The following is a 21,856-nucleotide window of genomic DNA, read 5'->3' as shown; positions in this document are numbered from 1 at the left end:
CCACCGGAGGCTAATGTTATGACCGACCTGTCCTGCGGACGGACGAAGAAGAGGACGAGCTGTGCACAGGCCCACCAACATTGTTCTTGTGGTGCCACTCGCTGCCATTGTGTAAATGTTGTACATTAACCATTTTTGACATCTCCCCATATCATATTTGATGGCGGGCCGGGGCACAGCTCGTGCTCTTACTCCTCTGCTCTTCGACGTCTTTTTCTTCTGCAGGACAGGTGCCTTATAACAACATCATCAAAAGCTGCTTTGAGTAAACACTTTTTCTCTGGCCTTGATACATTGAATTGCAATGAATGAAAGTATTCCGTATTAAAAAGCTATGAATTATCCATCTACAGTATTGATATGTCATCTATATGATGGTACGCGAAATCCAGGAAAGTAGTCAGCCTTGACTAGTTGCTAAAAGTGAGAGGCATAATGGCTGCTCGTAAGCTGCTTCTGTAGAGGAAAAGGCAAACCGCGCTGTTATCGAGTGTACAACATCGACATGTAGTGCGTTTCAATACGAGCATGCGTCAAAATCTTCTCATAATCCAGTTTACGCTTCATCACCATTAAGACCATTGGTTTCGCTATGTGCGGACCTCGGACAAATTTGATATGATACTATTGCGTCGAAACAGCAATCCTATTGTGAACGCATCAATTTCTTTGAACTGCAAAATTAACTTTGGATTGTGTAAGTATTCTAGGGCTACTTCCCTCGCAAATCTCTCCGTCTGTCTGTCTATAAGGCGCGATATGATGCGATGCGTGGGTTTACATGGGGTCATATGGCGATGTATATGACAATGCCTTGTGACTACTACTAGGATTTATGATTATGAATAGACGTACTAATAGCAATTAATGTTAACATAGGACTGATATGAACAATGCCAGTGAAATTAATTAAGACTAAAGAATAATAAGACTTATAAAGGATATGTATGCCTAATTAGGATTTATTACGATGAAATTGCTTAATCGTAATTACAATTAATTGACGTTATCTAAGAATGATGAGGCTACTTAAAACAATTTAGGTTAATATAGCGTAGTCAAGAACAATTAAGGTAATTATGCCTCATAAACATGAATTAAGTTTACGTAAGAGCAATATGTCTACCTTCGATTGATAAACTATGAATTTATTAAGGCTAATCAGGATTATTTAGGTGCAATTAAGGTGTCGTAAAATCGAATATGATCATTTACCGCTACATTGCCTAAAGCCAATGAACATTAATAAAGGTAATGAAGATAAAATAATATTTTACTACTTAACGCTAATACAGATTAATTCCGACCAATTATGTTCACCAATAAGACACTTGCAACAGGTCGTTGAACCATTTGCAGCACATTGCGTCATCCTCGAAGAAATGTGCATAGCGCGGCCACTCAATCAATCATAAGTTGCATGAGTGCAAGATGAGCGACTGTAAATAATGCGTGCGCACTATCTGACAAGTCCCACGAGAGACACAGAGAGAGAAATAATGTTTATTTGCACCCGCAAGAAGAGTCCGGAGGAGTCAAGAGTCTTCTTGTCTCTTCGGCTTGCTCTTCCCTTATCGGCCGGTTGATGCTCGTTGGAGCTCGCCGGTGAGCAGGGCCAATCGGATGAATTCTCTGTGATCCTCGTTCTTCGAGCTGTTCCTTAAAGCTTCCCAGGATTGTCTATCCCTATCTCGTTTATTGTATCTAGGACATGTCCTCATTATGTGGATCATGTCAGCCTTTGCTCCGCAGTGTTTGCAATTCATGTTCTCAATGTTACCGCGCCATCTCTTCAGAATGTAGGGGCTGCAGATCACGCCCGCTTACATTTGCCTCCATTTTATCTCTTCTTGCTTACTGAGTTTCTTATGCGCCTCTGCAAGTGTTTTCCTTCCCCTTTTGTAATATTTGAGAATTTTGCTAGGAACTTTCTGCAGTATATATTTTAATACATAGGTACGCTGCTTCATGTCCCATGCCGTGCACACATGTGCAACACAATATATAAAGTATAAGCAAGAAAAAAAAATGACCAACCCTTCCCCTACCCGAAAATAGGCGTAAGCGAAGCTTGTCCTGCTTGCACCTGACCTTCGTCATGTTTAACTAACGCACAGGTAGCGGTGCCGGATTGCTTTCGCCTCCCTCTCCCTCAGCTCGGGATCGTCGTTTCGTTGCTGTCGGATTGCCTGACCTCTGGTGGCTCCTACAGCTAGATAGGCTCTCCGACGGCGAGACCTTTGACGGGCTAGTTCTCGCCGCCGCCCTTCGAACGCTGCCCGTTCCTCGGGGGAAAGCACAGCGCGTGGCCATCCCATCCGTTTGAACGGAAGTGAACGGAAACAACGGCGGTGCAGCGCGCGAGATTCTTTCCTGCCCTTTTCCTCACCGACTGCAGCGAAACGGCTCTGATTTGTTGCGCGCGTGGCGTGAGCGCGCCCCTATGCAGCTCTAATCCTTCGTATGACTGACGCTCCTGTGCAGGCGCAGCTGTGAACTCGTCAAACCGCTCTTTCCCTCAGCTGCTCTGCTATCGGCGCAACAGAGTTCTTTTCTATTTTTTGACGCGACCACGATAACGCCACTTATGAGCCAATGGAAGCGTCGCCTGAAAACTGGAACGGTTTAAGTTTTGAGAACTTCCTAACCCTCCGAATAGTCTTATGTAACACACGGCGGTAAGGAATGCGCTCGCCAGAGTGAAGGAGAAAAATGTGGTGGAGCCATACTCAAGTGCGCTTCTTAAATTTCTACAATAATACAGATGCATACCAAGCCTCTATGAAACGCTCTAAATAAATGGTGTTTGTACTTGGTTCGTGTCCTTCGTACCTGCTACACTATCATCAATAATGTTTTAGCAGGTAGTTTCACAATCAGGGTAGATTAAGTGTTCCAAGCGATTAGAGCACAGATCTTACGTGTTACCGCCAACTAAACTTTTATACCCAACGACAAGATACATTGAATGGTTTGCCCTTCATAGCCTGCTTTGCAGGCGAATGATGGAATTCCAACGGTTGGAATAAAGTTTCTTCTGATACAAACAAGTTTCTTGTATTTGATTCAAATGAATGAGGTCATTATTTGCTATAATTTACTGGCGTTTTAGTTGCTTGCTTCCTCTGCACATGGACTTGTTTCGATGAATTGGGGGCGAATTGTCTTGACTGCTGGCGGCAAATTCATAACAGAATGACATATGACCGAATACTTCGGCATTTTCTACTGTGTCCCATTGGCGCCAGTCACCTAGTGAGATCCTATCTACCCATTCTGTAGGGGAAAAAAATTCAGCCTTCCATCGATCTTGTAGCAGATACTGTTTTTCAGCATTTAGCGCAGAATCTTGCCATACGAATGCTGCTGAGAAAGCTTAGGGAAAGCAGTTAACGAAGAACGTCTACAAGTCTGGAACTTTGGCCATTCTGTGGTTCATACAATGCGCGTTGTCGTGGCTTCGTGAAAAAGGGAAATCTTTCGGTGTGAATTTCTCAAAAGCAGAACACCAAGACGCGCTTCGCCTTTTAGTAAACGATAGATTGTGCTCATGTTTAGCGTAAGGAAGCTTAAACGCAACATGACGTGATAAGAGTTGACAATACAAGCTTGACAAAAAAACGTCTATTGATTCGTTTGCTTCCCTTACATTTTCATACGCTTGCCGTTCTCAGCTAGAAATGTTATATGGCTGTTCAGGTTTGGTACCTTATTGCGTGGGGCACATGATAATTACTGTCCTATTTGGGGGCCTTGTAATCTCGTTCAATTTGTGCATTGCTCCTGTGAAAAGAAATTCTGTATACTGGAGCGCCTTATCTTCCAGGGCACCACCTCGCGGCGGGTTCTAGCGTTCTGGAACAACAACTAAGAAAGCTGGACACCATTGTATGTCACGAATGTTCTCCCAGACGTGGACATGAAGGTCCTCAATAGTGCTAAGAGGCCAAAACGTTTACTTAGTTAATAAATCAATCCTATTTCTGAATGTTTATTAAGGTATGCAACCTTTCGGGCATGCCTATGCTTGAATTACGAGAAACACCGTGTAATGCATTCCGTTACAAAGTTCAGTGCGGTGTCGACGCGACAGAAATAATTAGGTTGCTTTTATAATACTTCATTCTTATGTGCTAAAATCAAGACACGGAGATCAAAATCATGGTACAAACGGCCTGTTGTTCACGCCTTCCTCGCTGTGAGGCAGTTGAATTAGAAGTGATAGATGAAGCGAAATAAACAATAAACCGCCAGAGACACTATGTGTTTCTCGCTATATTTCATGTTTTTCATGAAATATGAACATGAAAAACATGAAGCATGTTTTCCCCCCATATTATTGTCACAATGTCATCAAGTCCCTATTTCATGTTTTTCTATTGTACTGGAAAGCTTGCAGCATCAAGTGATTTAAGGTGGCTCTCGGTTTCCGGGAGCTTCGTTTGCATCCCACACGCAACTTCATTTGCCGGAAAACGCGCAAGTTGTAAAATCTATTGATTAGAAGAACGTTGCTGAATGTCATGTAAAAATAAGGCCAGCAACTTGAGATGGGGCAACGCAACAACGGTTTCATTTTCAATCCATGCCAGAGGAGTGACTAAACCATATGGCCACTAACAAGATCCCTTTTCTTACAACACCAAAGAGCAATTGCTAGCCTCATATTTCTCCCCTCGCTTTATTTCCGTGGATTCAGCATTAGCCCCGAAACTTAAATGACACTTTGAATATCTGGAAAAACACACGCTCAAACCCTTCTACCCAACTTCGCGCGCTAACTTCTTCATGCACTCCATTTTTCCTCAGACCATCAATGAATGCAACGCGTTGCCACATGAAGCATTTTGTGAAAAGATAATCCATGAATTTGAAAATTATCAATATTTCTGTTTATAACCATATCATCACCGGCCAACCGTTCAGCAGTGGGAGCCCCAGCTGACAAGCTCGATCCCCGGAAAACTGCATTGCCTGATGAGCAGGACCAATCTATCGCCTCAACTCCACCGCATCTTGGACTAGGGACGCCGCCTAGCTTGGACGATTCTATCGTCCAGCTTATTTATACAAATAAAATTTATCTTCCTAACTACATCATATAAATTATGACGCAAGCAAATATCACATCGCATATGAATGTGCTTGAGTAGCTGTGATTTTCTGTGTTCCGCTGCTAAACTATGCCCCCACTACTCCATTTCTGTATCTGGTTTGAATTTATCTTGTCAGTAATTTTCATGTTCCTCCTCTTGTTTGGTCCTTGGACCAAACAAGAGGAGGAACATGAAAACATTGAACATTGAACATTGAACATTGTATGTTTATAATATGAACAGCTAGGCTTTTGTGGCTAAGCTGTAGAGTAAATGTAGGCCAGTTAAGATCAGAATGTTTCTTAAAAGATAAACTTGTTACAGAACGCCCCTAACATCGGCGAAGGCGCCAATTGAAAGGCTTGCCTAAGCTGGTCCTCAAATGATGCTGAAAAGATAGAATGATCACGCCAAAAGCGTTGTAAAACGTACTAAATTAGCAAATAAAACAAAATGGACAACCACGTCATAAGAGATGTAACAAATGAGATATTCTGATACTTATGTTCAAAAGCGATGCTCATGTCAGTGACTTGCACATATATAATGCCTCAGTGGTATTAGTACCTAAACTAAATCAGAGGCCTAGTTAGTTAGGTAGTTTTCAACTTTCGCGTGTCATACGTTAAAAGAATTATCGCAGCAGTGCGAATGCTCTGCGAGCTGACGGATCTTTAGTATTGCTGGTGCTGAAGATGCAGGGAGTAAAAAGTAAAAATAAACTAGCTTTTTATGGCTTTGTAGTGTTTCACGTTAATATCTAGAAAGCGGTAAGCGTATGCAGCAAGAAAAATATCCAAAATAAATTATTTAGTTGCTGACACAATTTCCTTTGGATATTGATCGTGCACAGTGCTTGTGCGATGTTCAGCCGCGAGAGATGTAAAACAGGAAGCAATATATCCTGTGTCGCAGCGGTCAAGGTGTTCAATCAAAATAGGTTATTTAAGAAAGACGGTGCAAAATACATTTATAACAGTTATTGTGTTCTGCCGTCAGGCACCTAACGACTGAACACCTTAGGTTTTATAATCGTATCTTGCACCCTGCTGAACAGTATTTTTTCATTCCTTGAACAGCTTGGCAATCATTAACTGGGGCATCCCGTATGTTGATATCAGTACAAAAAGTGCACCTCTGCCACATCATCGAAATTCGATTGCGTGATGCCCGGGGACGTCTCAGGCGTGACAGGAAAATTCAGCAAGCATATACGTGTGCTGCAGCCGCGATGACTTGAGTACCTCCACTCCAGTGACGCGCAGTGGACCCTTCCGTCTCAGCCTATAGACAGCTGCCTCCTCTGGCTGGCGTCGCAGCTTGAATAGACTGAGATGCGCCTTCGCTATCGCGCGACAAAACTGCGTGAGCGAGCGCGTGCCCGGCACCGTGCGTCTCCGCGGTAAACGGTCGCTTATGCTTACATAATGACTGAAACCAGTAACGAACTAATCCCTGCAGCCAGCCAGCCATCTTGGCAGTCGTTTGGCCGGAATAAAATCAGTCTCTCTTCTTTGTTTTTTTTCGCCATTCACCAAGCCGACTTAATTTTCATCGCAGTTCGAGATCAGGAACATGAAGACGAGTCGTAATGACCGAAGCAACCATAAAGCAAAGGCTGATACGTGAGCAAACGTGATCGCTTCTTCTCACGCTCTTTTGGCGACCCTCTCCGCGGAAGCACCGGCCACGCTCACTCTCCTTTATGTATAAGAGGACGGCGCCGCAACCGTTAGTCGAGCAGTGTACTCTTCATACACCGAACCCGGAACGCAGGACCCTACAACCATGACTGGAGTAAGTGTTGCTCCCACCACTGATGACTCGCTTGTCTTTCCGCCACCGGCGTGAGATGTCGAACGCTGGCCGCGTGCTGAGTTAGATTTTGCCTGTTCACAAAATACGAATTTGGGACTTGGAAGTATAGCTCAACTGGTTTTGAAGGAGACGAACAAACAGAAATTAAAGCTATGCGCGATACTTACAACCGTTATGTCGTGGAAAAAAAAAAGAAGAGGAAAAGAACATTATGCCTAGCGTGCAAGGTCTTGAGCAAACGCATCTGACAGCAAGGCAAAAACTTCACGGCGTTTGGAAGGCGATGCTGAAAGCAGCCTGCGAGGCAACCAACGACGCAAAACGTGTTGCGTGGTCGCTAGAGATCTCATAAACTAAAGCGATCGGCGTTTAACTCCCTCCGCTTTTGCTCTTATAAGGCTGGTGAATGCGAACAAGATCAAACTGTCACCGTTCTAGGCGCTTAAACCTACGCTGTGGAATTGATGCCTGCACTGCACGCATTCCTTTACTCGTAGAGCAACTGGCGCACCGTAGCGAGGATATCGTACAGTGGGCGCTGTGTTTTCTCTTGCCGTGAGGCAGGTTATGTGTTTAGCGAATCCTCGTGCCCGCATATCTCCCTCAGTGCACTCGCCGGGAGTCCTTGAAGGGACGATACGACAGCAAACAACATTGGATTAACTCTCCGACGTTCCGGTTCTCGACATAGCGAGATCGCCTGCGAAGCGAGGCCACGGCTTTAGCGATGAGACGCCGTACCAGCCAGTGTAAGGTTCCTGAAAAAAAAAAGAGAAATAGCTGAGAAAAAAAGAGAAATGAGAAACAGTCTGCGAGGCATCGGCGTTACGCGGTCATAAAACGAGGTTTTATTTGCCGACTCGGTTCTAAATTTAGCCCTCGCATTACATTGAATAAACCGTTCATCGTATTCCAAGCACTAGGCTGTGAAGATGCGAAAGCATTTGAAGGAGGCGTATTGGCTCGCGGACAGTATAACGCGCCAAGACGAGAACGTGGGTTTGTGGTAAGGCAATGGTTCGCAGCTTTATTTTTCTTTTTTTCTTTTTTTGATGACCGCGCCTTAGTACTCAAGATTGATTCCTGGCCAACCTGGCAACCTGAACAGTTGTGCCATTTGAGTGGGAGCGTGACTTCACTCACAAAACATTTCGTCCTTTGAGAAACAAAGCGATAAAAGCGCAATTCGACTCCAGGCAATGCATGTCACTTAGAACAAAATATCGCCATTCAGTTCAACATATAGAATTGTTATGTCGCGTTCCTGAGCACAATGCATTCGCTTTATATGCAATTTTCTGAAGCACGCGGGCTGTGTTTTTAACTCGAATGCTGAAGAGGACGAATGCGTGGAAAGGGGCATTTAATATTTTTTTACGGAAGTGCTATTGCGTGCAAGTGTGTTGAAGCGAATGCTTGAAGGGAACCGGCCTGGCTGCATAGAACTAAAAACCCGATTGCAGAATGTAAAGAAAGTGTATCTGACAAAAATATCACACGTCTTATACGTATGAGGAATACTTCTGCCTTATCGCATGTCGCCATTTACTTCCTGTGACTTGGAAGGTACTGTGAACATTTTGCTCACGTAGTAAACTGCGACACTTCTCACAGAATTACGTAGTTATGACAGAGAGTGTTTAAATCCTTGATTATACTTACTCAAAGGGATCCTTTACTTTTACTGAGCTCGGCGACTGGACTATGTGAAGGCCTTTGACTTGGTCAGGAGCTCCTCATGCGTTCGCGAGTTCACCGCGTTTTTCTTCCACCTCCCCTCCTCTCTCTATCTCATCTTTTGATTCCCTCTTTACCGTCGCAAAGAGTAGGGTAGCCAACCAAACGCATTTGTAATTAGCGTCCCTGCCTTTTCTCTTTCTTTCCTCCTCCTGCTGAGCTCGTCGAAAACTTCTGATTAACAAGCCTGTCATGCAAACTCTTGCGGCCAACAGTCAAGCGCTAGAATCTTGCTGTCAGCTACCCAACTCATCAGCAACTCAGCCTACACAGTTGGTTGGAAGGGAGCGTTCTCTGTATTCCAACGCAACGAATGTAGACAAAATCAAATAACTCGTGAAGTGGAATGCGTAGTGAAAAGGTGTAACAAGCCCCGAAGTACGAGGGCACTGTATGTTGTCGCGGCTTCGCTGTTGCATAGCAGGAACACTAAACTTTGCTTAATTGACTCATCTGCGCGCACCGCAGCGATTCAAAGTCTGCGGTGATCCGCTGCTGAGTGCGAAGACGGCTTAAACCTCCTTCCGTTCTATTTCGAACACCTTTAATGGCTTCGGTGGTAGCTGCACTATGTTGACAAAGTCATGCAAGAAAGGAACCGCCTATAACAATTTTTTATCTCAGCGCGCTTACTTTGACATAAAGAGAGTGTCCTGTAGACTATTTATTGTCTCTCTATCTCTCATTTCGACTTGCGTTTGCACGCCAGTGTACTATCGATGCACACCCAAGCCGTCAACGTTACATTCGCGTAAAGTGAACACTAAAACAAAGAGTGTAGGAAAATTGTGAACGTCACCCTATCTGGAGTAACTGTGCGCCGTACCCTTTATAGACTACTTGTACACAGCCCTCCTTCTCAAATAGGCGTGGGACAAATTAACTCAGTCACTTACAGAAGGAACAGTAACGGTGTCGGTAGTATAGTAGTGATTCAACTCTGGTAGGATACGAATGGCGATGGTGCAGTATCGCTCCGTTACAGCTTGTAAAACTAAACTAGTAGTGTACTTCGAACTTCGGACCAGCTGGCAGATACATCTTCGTACACCTGCTCGCAAACGAATAGTAATAAAAAACGTATTCAGCAAGCTCAAAGCCAAGGATGTCAGACTTAAATAGATTGTACTTTTGTGTGCGTATATAGCAGTGCTCATTTCAGGCCCCCCAGTGCAATGTATATATGCCAAAAGCCGATAAAGCAAGCGCAGAACTTCTCTATACCTCAGTTTGCATTTTAAACTTTTTAGACTTGTACAATGCCCTGGCAGCCTTCGTTGAGCCCTGCGGCACGTATAGGCGCAAGCAGAAGCCAATTAAATCCGACTTCGTTGAATTTGAATAACGAAAACAAGTACCCAATTGCTGGTAGTACGTAACTTTGTTTCAACCTTTTTAAAAGTGCCCAGCAAAAATTTCGGTTAACGAATTAATTGATATAAAACCCTGCTTTGAAAGCGATTAGTCGTTTAAAGGGAAAAATGATGAATGATTAATCGATAATAGAGTAAAAAATGATTTGACCATCCCCAGAAACTACAGGCTTTACGGCAAAGTTTCAACCAACAGCAATGTTCGTATACACGCAATTCTTGCAGGAGCCGCATTCCTTGCTGCGTCTGAAGTTAGAATAGAGGACGTATAACATTTCACATTCTTTTTTTGGTGTAAGGTGAACAATTTGTCCTATGTAGATGTAATAGGTAGGTATTTAGGTCAGAAAATACACGACTGGAAAAGTTCAGGCAGTTATAGTTCTTGCACTCAATAGCGCAGGAAACTGTACATTACATGATCAACAAACATCACTTTTGTGGCCGGCAAGTTTCGAGCATAGCGATAAGTTCCGATTTATTTTAAGAAGACGTTGATTTAAAGACACTACACGAAGAAACAAAACAGTGGCAAAAATAGACAAAAGAAAGCGCATAATTGTATTTCTGTCAACTTGAGCTTCCGTCTTGTTTCTTGGTGTAGTGCTTTTAAATCGCCGTGTTCATAAATAAATAAAAATAAACCAACTGGCCGCATTTATTGCTCCCTTTATGATAAGTTCTTTCGTATAATACATTTGCATGTTGCAAGCAATGCCGATGAGACGTTCGACGACAATCAGCATGCGTGTGTCTGAGGAGAGATAAAATCTAAGGGAACACTTAATAAGCAATTTACTCTCGAAAATAATACATACAGATTTGACAGCATTATTAAAACTCATATATTGCTCTTGTGCCAAAAAGAACTCCATACTTCGTGAGCAGATAGCATGCAATATATTTAACAGGGCCCATAGTTTGTCGGTATGGCATATTTCTGAAAGTTCTGCGCCTGACATCAGCTTCTCTACCAAGACGCTTAGTGAGGCAGCACTGTGAATCGCTTTGCTGTCCCTGTCACAAGGGAATGAAGAACTTTTCGTTTCCAATGCACCAGACATGTCGCCTTTGCCCTTCACAAACTATTGCAAAACCTGCTTCAAGACATGCTTCTTGAGGTAATAATGGGCTCATTTCGCAGCTTCATGCCTGCCTGCTCTTGGCCCTGGTCTCCAGCGCCGCCGCCGGCTATGTCCGGGGCTCCTTGCTCAGGAATGCCGCCCTCGGATACGGCTATGGACAATATGCCACTGGATTGGGCGGCTACGGTGGCTACGGCCTGGGTCACGGCTACGGCTACTCCGGGCTCACTGGCTCCGGTCTTGGCTACGGCGGTGTCAGCTACGGCGGTCTCGGCTACGGTTACGGTGGCCTTGGCTACGGCTACAGCGCGCTCGGCCACACCGTTGCCGCTGCTCCTGCCGTGACCCGTACCGTGTCTGCTTATCACGCTGCTCCAGCGGTGACCGCAGTCCACGCTGCGCCGTCGTACGCCACTTACGCCTCCGCTCCGGCTATCACCCGCTACGGCCTGGGTCACGGGTACGGCTACTCCGGGCTCACTGGCTCCGGTCTTGGCTACGGCGGTGTCAGCTACGGCGGTCTCGGCTACGGTTACGGTGGCCTTGGCTACGGCTACAGCGCGCTCGGCCACACTGTTGCCGCTGCTCCTGCCGTGACCCGTACCGTGTCTGCCTATCACGCTGCTCCAGCGGTGACCGCAGTCCACGCTGCTCCAGCTATCACTCGCTACGCGTCCTACGGCGTGGCCCCATCCGTCGCTTCCTACGGTGTCGCCGCTGCCCCAGCTGTCACTGCGGTCCACCACGCTCCAGCCATTGCTTCGTACGGCGTAGGCCTCGCCCACGCAGCCCCCGCTGTCACCGCGGTCCACCACGCCCCAGCCGTCGCCTCCTACGGCGTTGGCCTAACTCACGCCGCCCCAGCCGTCGCCTCGTACGGCGTTGGTCTTGCTCACGCTGCCCCAGCCGTCGCTTCTTATGGCGTTGGCCTCGCTCACGCTGCTCCAGCAGTTGCCTCCTACGGAGTCGGCCTGGCTCATGCCGCTCCTGCCGTCGCCTCTTACGGTGTCTCTCACGCTGCCCCTGTATACGGTTACGGAGTTGGATCCCTCGGCTACGGTGCCGGCAGCTACGGCTACGGCTATGGCCTCGGCAGCTATGGCCTGAACTATGGTTACGGCCTGGGTACTCCCTACCACTACTCCAACCTTCTCCACAAGAAGAAGTGTAAGTACCGCCACCACAGAACGGTAATGGGCCTGCACTGCCCAAATGGCCTAAACGCAATAGATTCATCCCATTTATGAAGTGAGGAGCCCCGCTATGTACAGTAGGGTTCACTGTTCACAGTAGTGTGGTGCCCGTGCAGTTTTTTTTATTCTGTCAATGTTCAATGACACAGATTTGTAGCAGATGACTTGTAGTTGGTGGCTCTCTCATCTTTTTACCCACCTGTGCAGTTCACTGACACAGATGTAGCAAGTCCTTGCAGCATAAAAGAAAGCCGCTAGAGCGTCAGAGAAGTGAGAGTACTCCCTAGGCAGTACTATGTTACAATAAACCGCACGGTGTGATTTTTTGCTTACTAAGCTGCAATTAATGCATTCATAAAATAAGTCAGATTTTCTTGCTTCGGAGCTACACTTACAGAAAACTTTTTGTTGGGTCGGGAATACTACATAAAGACTGAAGCAATTTCATCTACCTGCAAAAGTACGTGTTGTGATGTCTTAAGATATTTTCGTTTCATTGCGATAGCTACTGCGGCTGAAAAATACATAGACAGCTAAAGGTCGCTTTACGGAACCAATTCATTTTCATTGTTTCGTCCCTAACGGGTTGTGGCATGAAATTGATTATTGTAATCTTTATCTTTCAGAAATTATTCATCACGGAAGAATCGGCATGAACATCCCCCCATTACTTCTATGGAATCGACATTTTACTGCGTTCGTTGTTTTGAAATCTTGAATAAAGATTTCAAAAAATCTCTAATATTCTTGTTTTTGAACAATCTTTAGCCGTGCTTCACTATGTATGTTCATTCGTTATGGCGAACAATAGAGTTATCTAGCAGTCGGGCACCACCCTATCACCGAGATTGAGTACGTTGCCGATTGACAAGGTCCCCGTTAACGTAACCTATGTTCTAATGCCAGACATTTCTATAATACAAACCGCCTACTTTTGGCGACTTTCACAGAATAAATTAGTATATAAGAAGCACCTGTGTAGGACATGCGCCTATTTGAGCACTGTGGGCATTATAAAACGTGATTACGCAAGCTTGTACACACATCGCTAAATGGCATACGTCCTGATTTCAAGGGATTAAATTCCGTTAACAAATGTCTCACAAGCTGCAAAATTTAGCAGAATAAAATTTGAGCGAACCCTCTTCCCAGGCGAAGGAAACCGACGTATATTCCACTGCACCCTAAGTCATCGAAGTCCCCGTCCTCCTAATTACTGTCAAAAAGGCTCACCGACTTCGCCTAGCAGTGTCGCTTGGGTACCGTCGGCGGCCTGTGAATAACTTCCAGGCGAAGTTGCAACCACCTTAAAGCATGTTGCTGTCGTTACCTCTGCGGAATGGCGTACTCGGGGCGAACACATGAAAACACAAGAATACAAAAGCGAAATGGCGACCGGAAGCCGGAAACACTGTGTGACTACTGCTGGACTGCCGGTTCTTCTCGCACGGTCGTGCGTGTGATGCTGGTGATAACATATTGATGCTTACCTCGCTGCTGCCGGGCGCCACAGTGTAACTATGAATAATTCTGGAGTGTTTTCTTTATTGCGGTAGTCCATTAGGTGCCAATCACGGAGGCAGCGATATCATGGAGGTCATGATGGTGACCCTTACTGCGGTAGCTTCGCTAGCCGCGCCGCCCGTATGGTGAAACCTCGGAGCTGGGATCTATCGTCTTAGTCACGCCGTAGTTTAAGCCAGATTTTATTTCTTTCAGAATGCTGCTGTGCATGTGTTCTTGTACTAGTAAAAAAAGACGCACATATTCTTTTGGTTAAGTGCGCATGGTTTTATGCATATATAAGACGCACCAACAACAATTGTTAAAAGAAAAAACTGCGCCTTAAACACCGGGAAATACGGTGCTTGAAGAATTTGCAAAATCCTTTATATATTACCAGCCCAGGATCAGCTCTGTGTGACCTCTTATAGCGCCTTAAACTATCTCAGATGGCGTCAAAAGTAACATGAATGCTTGCGCTCTCCCTCCCAAAGTAGTGGCAATGTCAGACCGCAGGGCGACGTTTCAGAGTCAGGCCACAGGGTGACTCTAAAATCAGCGCAATCGCGTTCATTGCGCAACTGTACGGGAACGTTTGCAAGAGCCTACCCTGGAGCCTGTTATGTGGCAGCCTTCTGTCACAGCAGTCAGCCGTAATGTTAGGTAAATATTCGTTGAATACGTCAAATTGACGTACCATGATAGCACTTCTGTGCTTTGGAGAGCCAGGTGCTCTTCTCAAATGCTTCTACATGCCCCTTGTCCAGTCGCATGCCTTAGCTTCAGAGTTATGGTCGAAAGCTCACTTCGAAGTAGGCTCTTACGCTCGCGAGAAGTTGCCTCTGGCGCGAACCTTACTTCTATACGAGACATTACTTTGCGTGTCGAAGTTTCTGCAGCTTGCTTATTGGTTATTTCAGTGCTTGTCAACAGCTACAGAGCCTTGGTGACAGCTGACTAGTGCCTACAAGAGCATGAACATAATAAAATACGTAAAGAGACCATAATTTCCCGGAATATTGCATGCTAAAGTAAAGATACAGGGCATGAGTTCGCGTACGAAACTTAGAAACGTGTGCTTAATGCACTCAATTACGTCAAGCATCGACGCTCAATTGAAGATCTTCGTGTCAGATGAACTGCCATTGTACACCTGCTGCATCCATGTCATATGACAACGTGTAGAACGATTAGGGTAAAACATGTAAAAAGACCTGCTGGTTTGCAGAGATGGAACCCGGAGTTGCAACGATACTAGTAACATGTGACAATCAATCAGCCCAGGTGCCACTCGTCGCAAGACCTTTAAGGCCAAACTACGCGGACGCTTGCAGGCGCTTGAAAGCTCGCGCCCACGCGCGTCACGAATGCGCCGATGGCGCAGGATAGATCGCACGCGTCGAAGCAGCGCGGCGCCAGCGCAGATATCTTCTCCAGGAAAATATCGGTCTGTGGCCGCCTCACAAAATTACGAAACGACGTCTACCAAGGCGAAAATAGTGAAGACCGCCATTAATTGCGAGGCGCGGCTAACGCAAGGCGCGTGGTAGCCCGCCTTCACGCGCCGCCACGCGCACGTGTAGTTAGGCGTTTAGGTAACGCGCGACTCTCCTTTCATCCAAAGAAAGCGCACTTAATTTCACTAGCAAGCTTCAGTAGTCATAGCATCGGCGCCGGCAAATATATCTGTCGCCGCATGTGCGAGTGAGTCGACGCTGCACGACTTCTATTAAGTTACTTTGATGAGCACTAACACAATTCCACACAGTGGAAGCAAAATCTAATCGCAGTCTGACAAGTGCTCAGAGCAATGTTTCGAAACAATCGGGATGCTGAAACTTTTTTGTAAGTGTAGATATTAAGCCTAAACGCGTCACTGCATGACTGACAACACCGGATACGGAAAGGCGAAAATCCAGCCTTGAATCTACATAAACCGCAAGGTCGCGCACATCAAACACTCGACGACTACTTTTCCGCGGCAAAGTATAAGCAATATTCTCCTGCACAGACGCTTTCTGGGAAAAGACACCACACTCATTTTTTTCACAATAATTCAAATCTCTTAGTAGGACACCACTGCTGAATAAAGGAAATGTCCTGCTTGCAGTTATTTACACACTCTATTCATCGAAAAAAAAAAAAAAAAAAAAAAAAAAAAAAAAAAAAAAAAAAAATTTTATTTCGTCAGTGAACATCGCATTTTTTTTTTTTACTTTGTTTCAGAAGTGAGAAAATTCTTACCAAACAACCCGCCGTGGTTGCTCAGTGGCTATGGTGTTGGGCTGCTGAGCACGAGGTCGCGGGATCGAATCCCGGCCACGGCGGCCGCATTTCGATGGGGGCGAAATGCGAAAACACCCGTGTGCTTAGATTTAGGTGCACGTTAAAGAACCCCAGGTGGTCAAAATTTCCGGAGTCCTCCACTACGGCGTGCCCCATAATCAGAAAGTGGTTTTGACACGTAAAACCCCAAATATTATTATTATTATTATTCTTACCAAACAGCAAAAACCAAAGTGGTCCTGAGTTGGAGCCTTGAGGTGCTCCAGACAAATATGTAAATTGGCCGGAACATTCATAAAAAATTGGCACAGATTTACTCAATTAGAAAGGTAGCCTTCGAAGTACTTGAACTTGAACTCGCACAAACCATTTTTGTGCAGTTTACGGGGCAGTAGCTGATGACACACTTTGGCATGTTCGAATGCTACAAAAACAGACCACTGTGAGAACGATTGAGTCAGCTTTGAACGCAGGATGCACCAGCAGTCAAGAAAATGAGTTCAAAGTCAGAATACGGCAATCAATTCTATCCTTTATTATTCTAAGAAAGGCAGAGGATAATTTTCTTGGGACAATACCTTACATATTTGTGAATGAAAATGCGTGATGATGATACTAAATTTTTATTAAGATATTAATGAGGCATGCATAGTTTATTAATAAATCATCGTGATAGATCTGCACGCAAACGTAGGTTTCTTTCAGTATTGATTAAAAAAAATCTACTGTTAATCTTAGGAAGAGACCTCTGGTAGGACAACACTAACCTTTTGACCGAAATGCGTCGGCTGCTCTTTTTGTTTTCGTGATTGTCTCTGTCGTAAAACATAAATACTTAACAATCTTCATTGCGACTAACCCGACATATTTACAACGCTGCTACCAAGCTTACGCAACACACTTACCACAAAGGTTAGCAAAGTTCTGCACTAACTTCCCGTGATATAATGCGCGCTGTTCACATTAGTATAACTGTTTCATATTCCCATCGGTCACGCTATAACATTTCGAGGAAAAGGACACCAACATTCAGTGCGAACAGTTATATCGAAATGTTCGTTTATTGTTGCTATGGTGCTCTGTATGCGCTAATATACTTGTACTTGCGCCATTAACTTGGCCAAAGTTTTAGATTTAAGGCCAAAGCTACAATTCTGTTTTCTCGGAAATTCCATCATTTCGCCGTATTTCTGCTTCTACCTTCCTTTTTTATTTGTTCTTCTTTTTGACGAATCGTTTTATTCAGTGCAAAGACACACGAGGAAAGCACATAAATCAATTTTAATAGTAGTCAGAAAATGTTAGACGACCTTCACACCACCGCAGTTTATTTTTTAGTAAAATGGTGGACAGCATACCAGCCAGACATAAAGTGAAACATGATGAGAACATGAATGTATGTTAGGTTTTTCGACCTCGTAATAATTCATCTAAGTCCCGTTACCTCCTTTTTCCCTCTGCACAAAAATTACATCCGAACTCGGACGTTTTAAGCCTGCATCATGTGACTGCGTTATCGCATGCGTATAATAAATTTATGGAAAAGCATTTATTTGCAAAGAGGCATTGATATAAAGAAAGGAGCCAATTCATTCTCTAAATATTGCCACTTGTTTAGGTGCTGGAAATGGCATGATGGAATGAAGTAGCAGTGAACTTAGTCAGCCACTCTACGGCAGTGTTGACAACCAATCAACCAAACTTAACCAAACAAGCAATAAAAACTAGGCCTAACTAAAAGCTAGGCCCAAATAAAAAAATGCTTCTAGTCCGTACTCTTCATACGGCCTCTGAGCGTCTTCAGCGCGAGATTTCACCGTATTACATCTCAAGTGCCACATCTATTGCTACATCCACAAGCTGTATCATTGCAGTCTGTACTGCACCATCCATCGCACCTTCGATCAAGCTAGCAAATCTAACGGAGCCTAAATGCGCGGAACTCGGAAAGGGGGAATCGCGGGCTTGTAGGCTACCTAGCTTATGGATGGGCTGGTGCCATCTAGTGAAAAAGCGCGTAACACACCGGTTTAGGAGGAGCGCGGCGCAAGGGAGCGCCGGATGAAGGGCTCATTTTGTATTTGATTTTCACGCTTAGCGCGCCATCTGGTGAGCGCTGCGGAAGTGTCATATTCCGTGTTTCAATGACCTACTTCAATGGTAGGCGCTCGACGCTACTGGTGCGACTTGTGAGTTGCGCGCTTTATGTTTTGTAACTTGAGACCATTTTTTCCAATCTTGGATCACGGATATGCTTTCGCCGTAATTTAAACTCCATCATCCGTTTTTTTTTTTATTTTCATCCTGCGCCTGGCTTTAGTTGTGATGGGTACAGCGATATCGAGCAGAATTTTCTGCTCATGAAGAAGGCCATGAGTTTTTTCGTTCTAAAGGGCCAATTCCCAAGAAGGCTCGCATTAGTCTTTACAGCACGGGAATGACATTCTCTGAAAGCATAGCAAAATGGAATAAATGAAATTTTTTTCTTGAGTACAATCTTTGGTAACTGAAATGCATTGCCTGCCACACATGTGGAGCTACAATATTTTGCAGACTGAAAGCAAATTTTCGATTCTACGTGACTGAGTATTCTTGCGGATCGGTTAGTCAGCTGGCATACAACGAAATGCGATGCGTAATGTCATGTAATGCAAATGGCAATCTCGCGCAATTTCCATTTCTGCGCCACAAAAGTATCATTTCAACCTTATTAAATTTTCATGTTTAGGCACCATTCCCACAGTATGCCGAGATGCATATATGCAACTATCGCGCATGCATAACACACATACATATCACAAGGAGGACGGCGATTTGTTATGCTTCTTAAGAGAAAAAGGGCGATAAGAGCTGTGTGCTCAGAGAAGCAGAACATATATCTACATATCTTGAACCTGCTTTATCCCACTGTGGCTATTAAAATACCCAATCTGAGTTCATGAGTCCAAGCGCGACGCTTAAGCGATAAAAATTCTTATGTTAACATCTTCGGCCGTCATCCGCCAAAGACAACCCAGCGTGTCGCCATCTCTGACACAGAAAACAACGATTTGTGCAGGACGTTTCCAATGAGAGCGAACACTCCGTGAAACTCGTGACGTTGCATTTGAGGCACATAAATTTAAGTCCCCAATACAATAGTCTGCAATATACCGTCTGTTTTGCCGACATGCATAGGATGCGAGACGGTTGAACTGCCAAGTCAAAACTTGTTTGGGTGAAAGCATGTAAATATATAGACATTGTTTCATGGACAACGCTCGTTTCAGTTTTCTAATCTGACACCGGGGTAGCAAATAATGTGCGACTGAGTTCTCATTTTAAAACTTCACAAGGCCTTGGAACTTCAAATTGCAATATCTCATTTAACGCGAAAAATTCAGGATGTGAGAGTTAGAGGCATACATGACCCTTGCGTCGGAGTGGCACATGCCAATTTTGGGAGATTTTTCAAGATTGGACAAAAAACAAGCGGCGCATGCTCAATTACCCGATAATGCGGTAGGCGATACAGTAGGAGCCGAACTGACAAAGCTTTCCGTTCATAAGTGCGCTTTGGTACTGGCAGGCCGTGATACCGGGTTTCCATTCTCTTTCCTTTGTACCGCGGCACTGCTTACTTTTCATTAATATCATAATCGTGAGCTTATTTTTTATGTCGACTGTAGAACGAAGGCATCCCCCAGAGATCTCCGCTTACTTTTGTCTTGCACTAGCTGATACCAAATTGAACCAGCAAATATCCTGATTTCATAATCCCGCCTCATTTCCTTTGTCTCCTTGACTGCGCTTCTCTTCCCTTGACACAATTATGTAACTCTAACTGTCCACTGGTTGGAATAAAGTAATAGTAAACATCAAAATGAGCAATGTTTAGTCTTACTTTAAAGCAAATGTTGTATCCATTTTCATTGATTTCTTGTTTTGATGTCGATGACATAATTACCTGTTTTATAGCCTTCCATACATTTGCTACGTCACGACATTCCAAAGTATTTTGAATCAGTAATCGATTCTCACATAGGTCGGGATATGATCGCGTCCATGGGTTTCAATATCGGTGAATCACTGCACGCTCGAAGTCAGGCAACGTGACACCAAAGTCAAGTCAAGGCAGCTGATGTACGTTGTTCCTCGCAGAAATTTCTTCAATAAATACAAGAGTCTATTATGACTAAGCGCCGCATTACCGGATCTATCTCGCCAAATCGACTGGTCAGTCTTTCAAGATCGAGTAGAAGACACCTGCAAGAAACATATCGCACGCAGATTAGAAGGCATAATTGCAGACGCAATGCACGATTGCATGCGTTGCTCCACAAATTCGTCAAACTGTACACAGAATGACATTTAATTGGAAAGGCTTCGTGCTGAAAGGAGGTACAGGCGCACAAAGTCAATTCTTGACCTCAGAGAAGCTCGGCGCATGCAAAAGAAGATAAGACGCCGAATGGATAAGCTAGCGGATCAAAGATGGAAATGCTTTTGCGAGTCACTAGACCCCCGCAAGTCATTGTCCCGTGTGTGGCGTACCCTAAGGAGCCTTTGCTCAAGACCCTAGTAACGACACTCTTTTAACGCCCTTGTTCTCTATCAAAACCGCCGTGAGATAGACGTTGTAGAGGAATTATGCACGAAAATCGCCGGCGACACAGTTTTAGCCCCTGACATGGCTTTAAGCGACATCCCCGGTCCACGAGAGACAAGTATGGAGGCTGCATTCTCTATGGAAGAGTTAGAAGCTGCTGTGGCGCTCTGTAGGTGTTCGCCTTCACCAGGGTCCGATGGCATAACATATACTGCTTTGCACCACCTAGGCAGAGAAGCGCGAAGACAACTCCTCAGCCTTTTTAATAGTTCATGGCAAGATGGTGTCGTCCCACAGGAGTGGAAACGCAGCCGCTTCGTACCGCTGCTAAAAGCAGGAAAGTCGCCGCTCGAACTGGCATCGTATCGGCCTATAGCACTTGCCAGCTGTGTCGGGAAGCTCATGGAACGCATGATCCTCATGCGTCTCGAATGGTACATAGAACACCACAAAATTTACCCTGATTATATGGCGGGATTTCGACGAGGCCGTTCATCGATTGACAGTGTCATCGATCTAGTGTCATCTGCAGAACAGCAAAAATCTTGGAAACGATTATCAGGAGCACTCATTCTGGACGTGAAAGGCGCTTACGACAACGTTTCCCATCATCCCATTCTAGACGCACTTTTGACAATTGAACTAAGAGGGTGAGTATATAGATGGATCAGAAACTACTTGACACAATGGTCCTTGTTCGTACGTACGGAAGATGGTCCGACTACCGACCACTACATATGCCGAGGAGTTCGCCAAGGTGGTGTTCTATGCCCTATTTTTTTCAACCGCGCCTCTTGGGCTGGCCGAATCCCTACCGGTAACAGTGAGTGTCTCAATCTACGCCGACGACATCTGCATGTGGTCATCAGCGGTCACTCGTCTGCAGGTTCGCGCAAGGCTACAGAAAGCAGCAATACAGGCATATCACTATCTTCACCCACGAGGCCTTACCATCTCAACAGAAAAATGTGCGTTAGTCGCGTTTACACGAAAACCAATGTCTAGTTATCCAGTATGCATCAATCGCCAGCCTATCTCCTACAAGAGAAATCATCGGTTTTTGGGTGTCATTGTGGACCGGGACCTCTCTTGGAGCCCTCACGTTGCCCACTTGTAGAAGAAGCTCACATCTATTGTTCATGTCTTCAAGTTCATCGCCGGGAAAACATGGGGATCA

The 21,856-nt window shown here is 44.9% G+C and overlaps 1 protein-coding gene across 1 annotated transcript; it reads left to right on the top strand.

Moving 5' to 3' along the window:
- Positions 1-6,818: 6,818 nt before the first annotated feature.
- LOC142576116 (uncharacterized) lies at positions 6,819-13,113 on the top strand. Its single transcript, XM_075686069.1, has 3 exons — positions 6,819-6,893; positions 11,169-12,276; positions 12,929-13,113. Coding segments are annotated over exons 1-3 (1,119 nt in total). The 5' UTR covers positions 6,819-6,884; the 3' UTR covers positions 12,931-13,113.
- The last annotated feature ends 8,743 nt before the right edge of the window (positions 13,114-21,856 follow it).

The sequence above is a fragment of the Dermacentor variabilis genome, chromosome 3 (genome assembly GCF_050947875.1).
Source record: "Dermacentor variabilis isolate Ectoservices chromosome 3, ASM5094787v1, whole genome shotgun sequence".
Classification (NCBI taxonomy): Eukaryota; Metazoa; Arthropoda; class Arachnida; order Ixodida; family Ixodidae; genus Dermacentor; species Dermacentor variabilis.
This window is presented reverse-complemented; position numbering and strand designations above follow the sequence as displayed.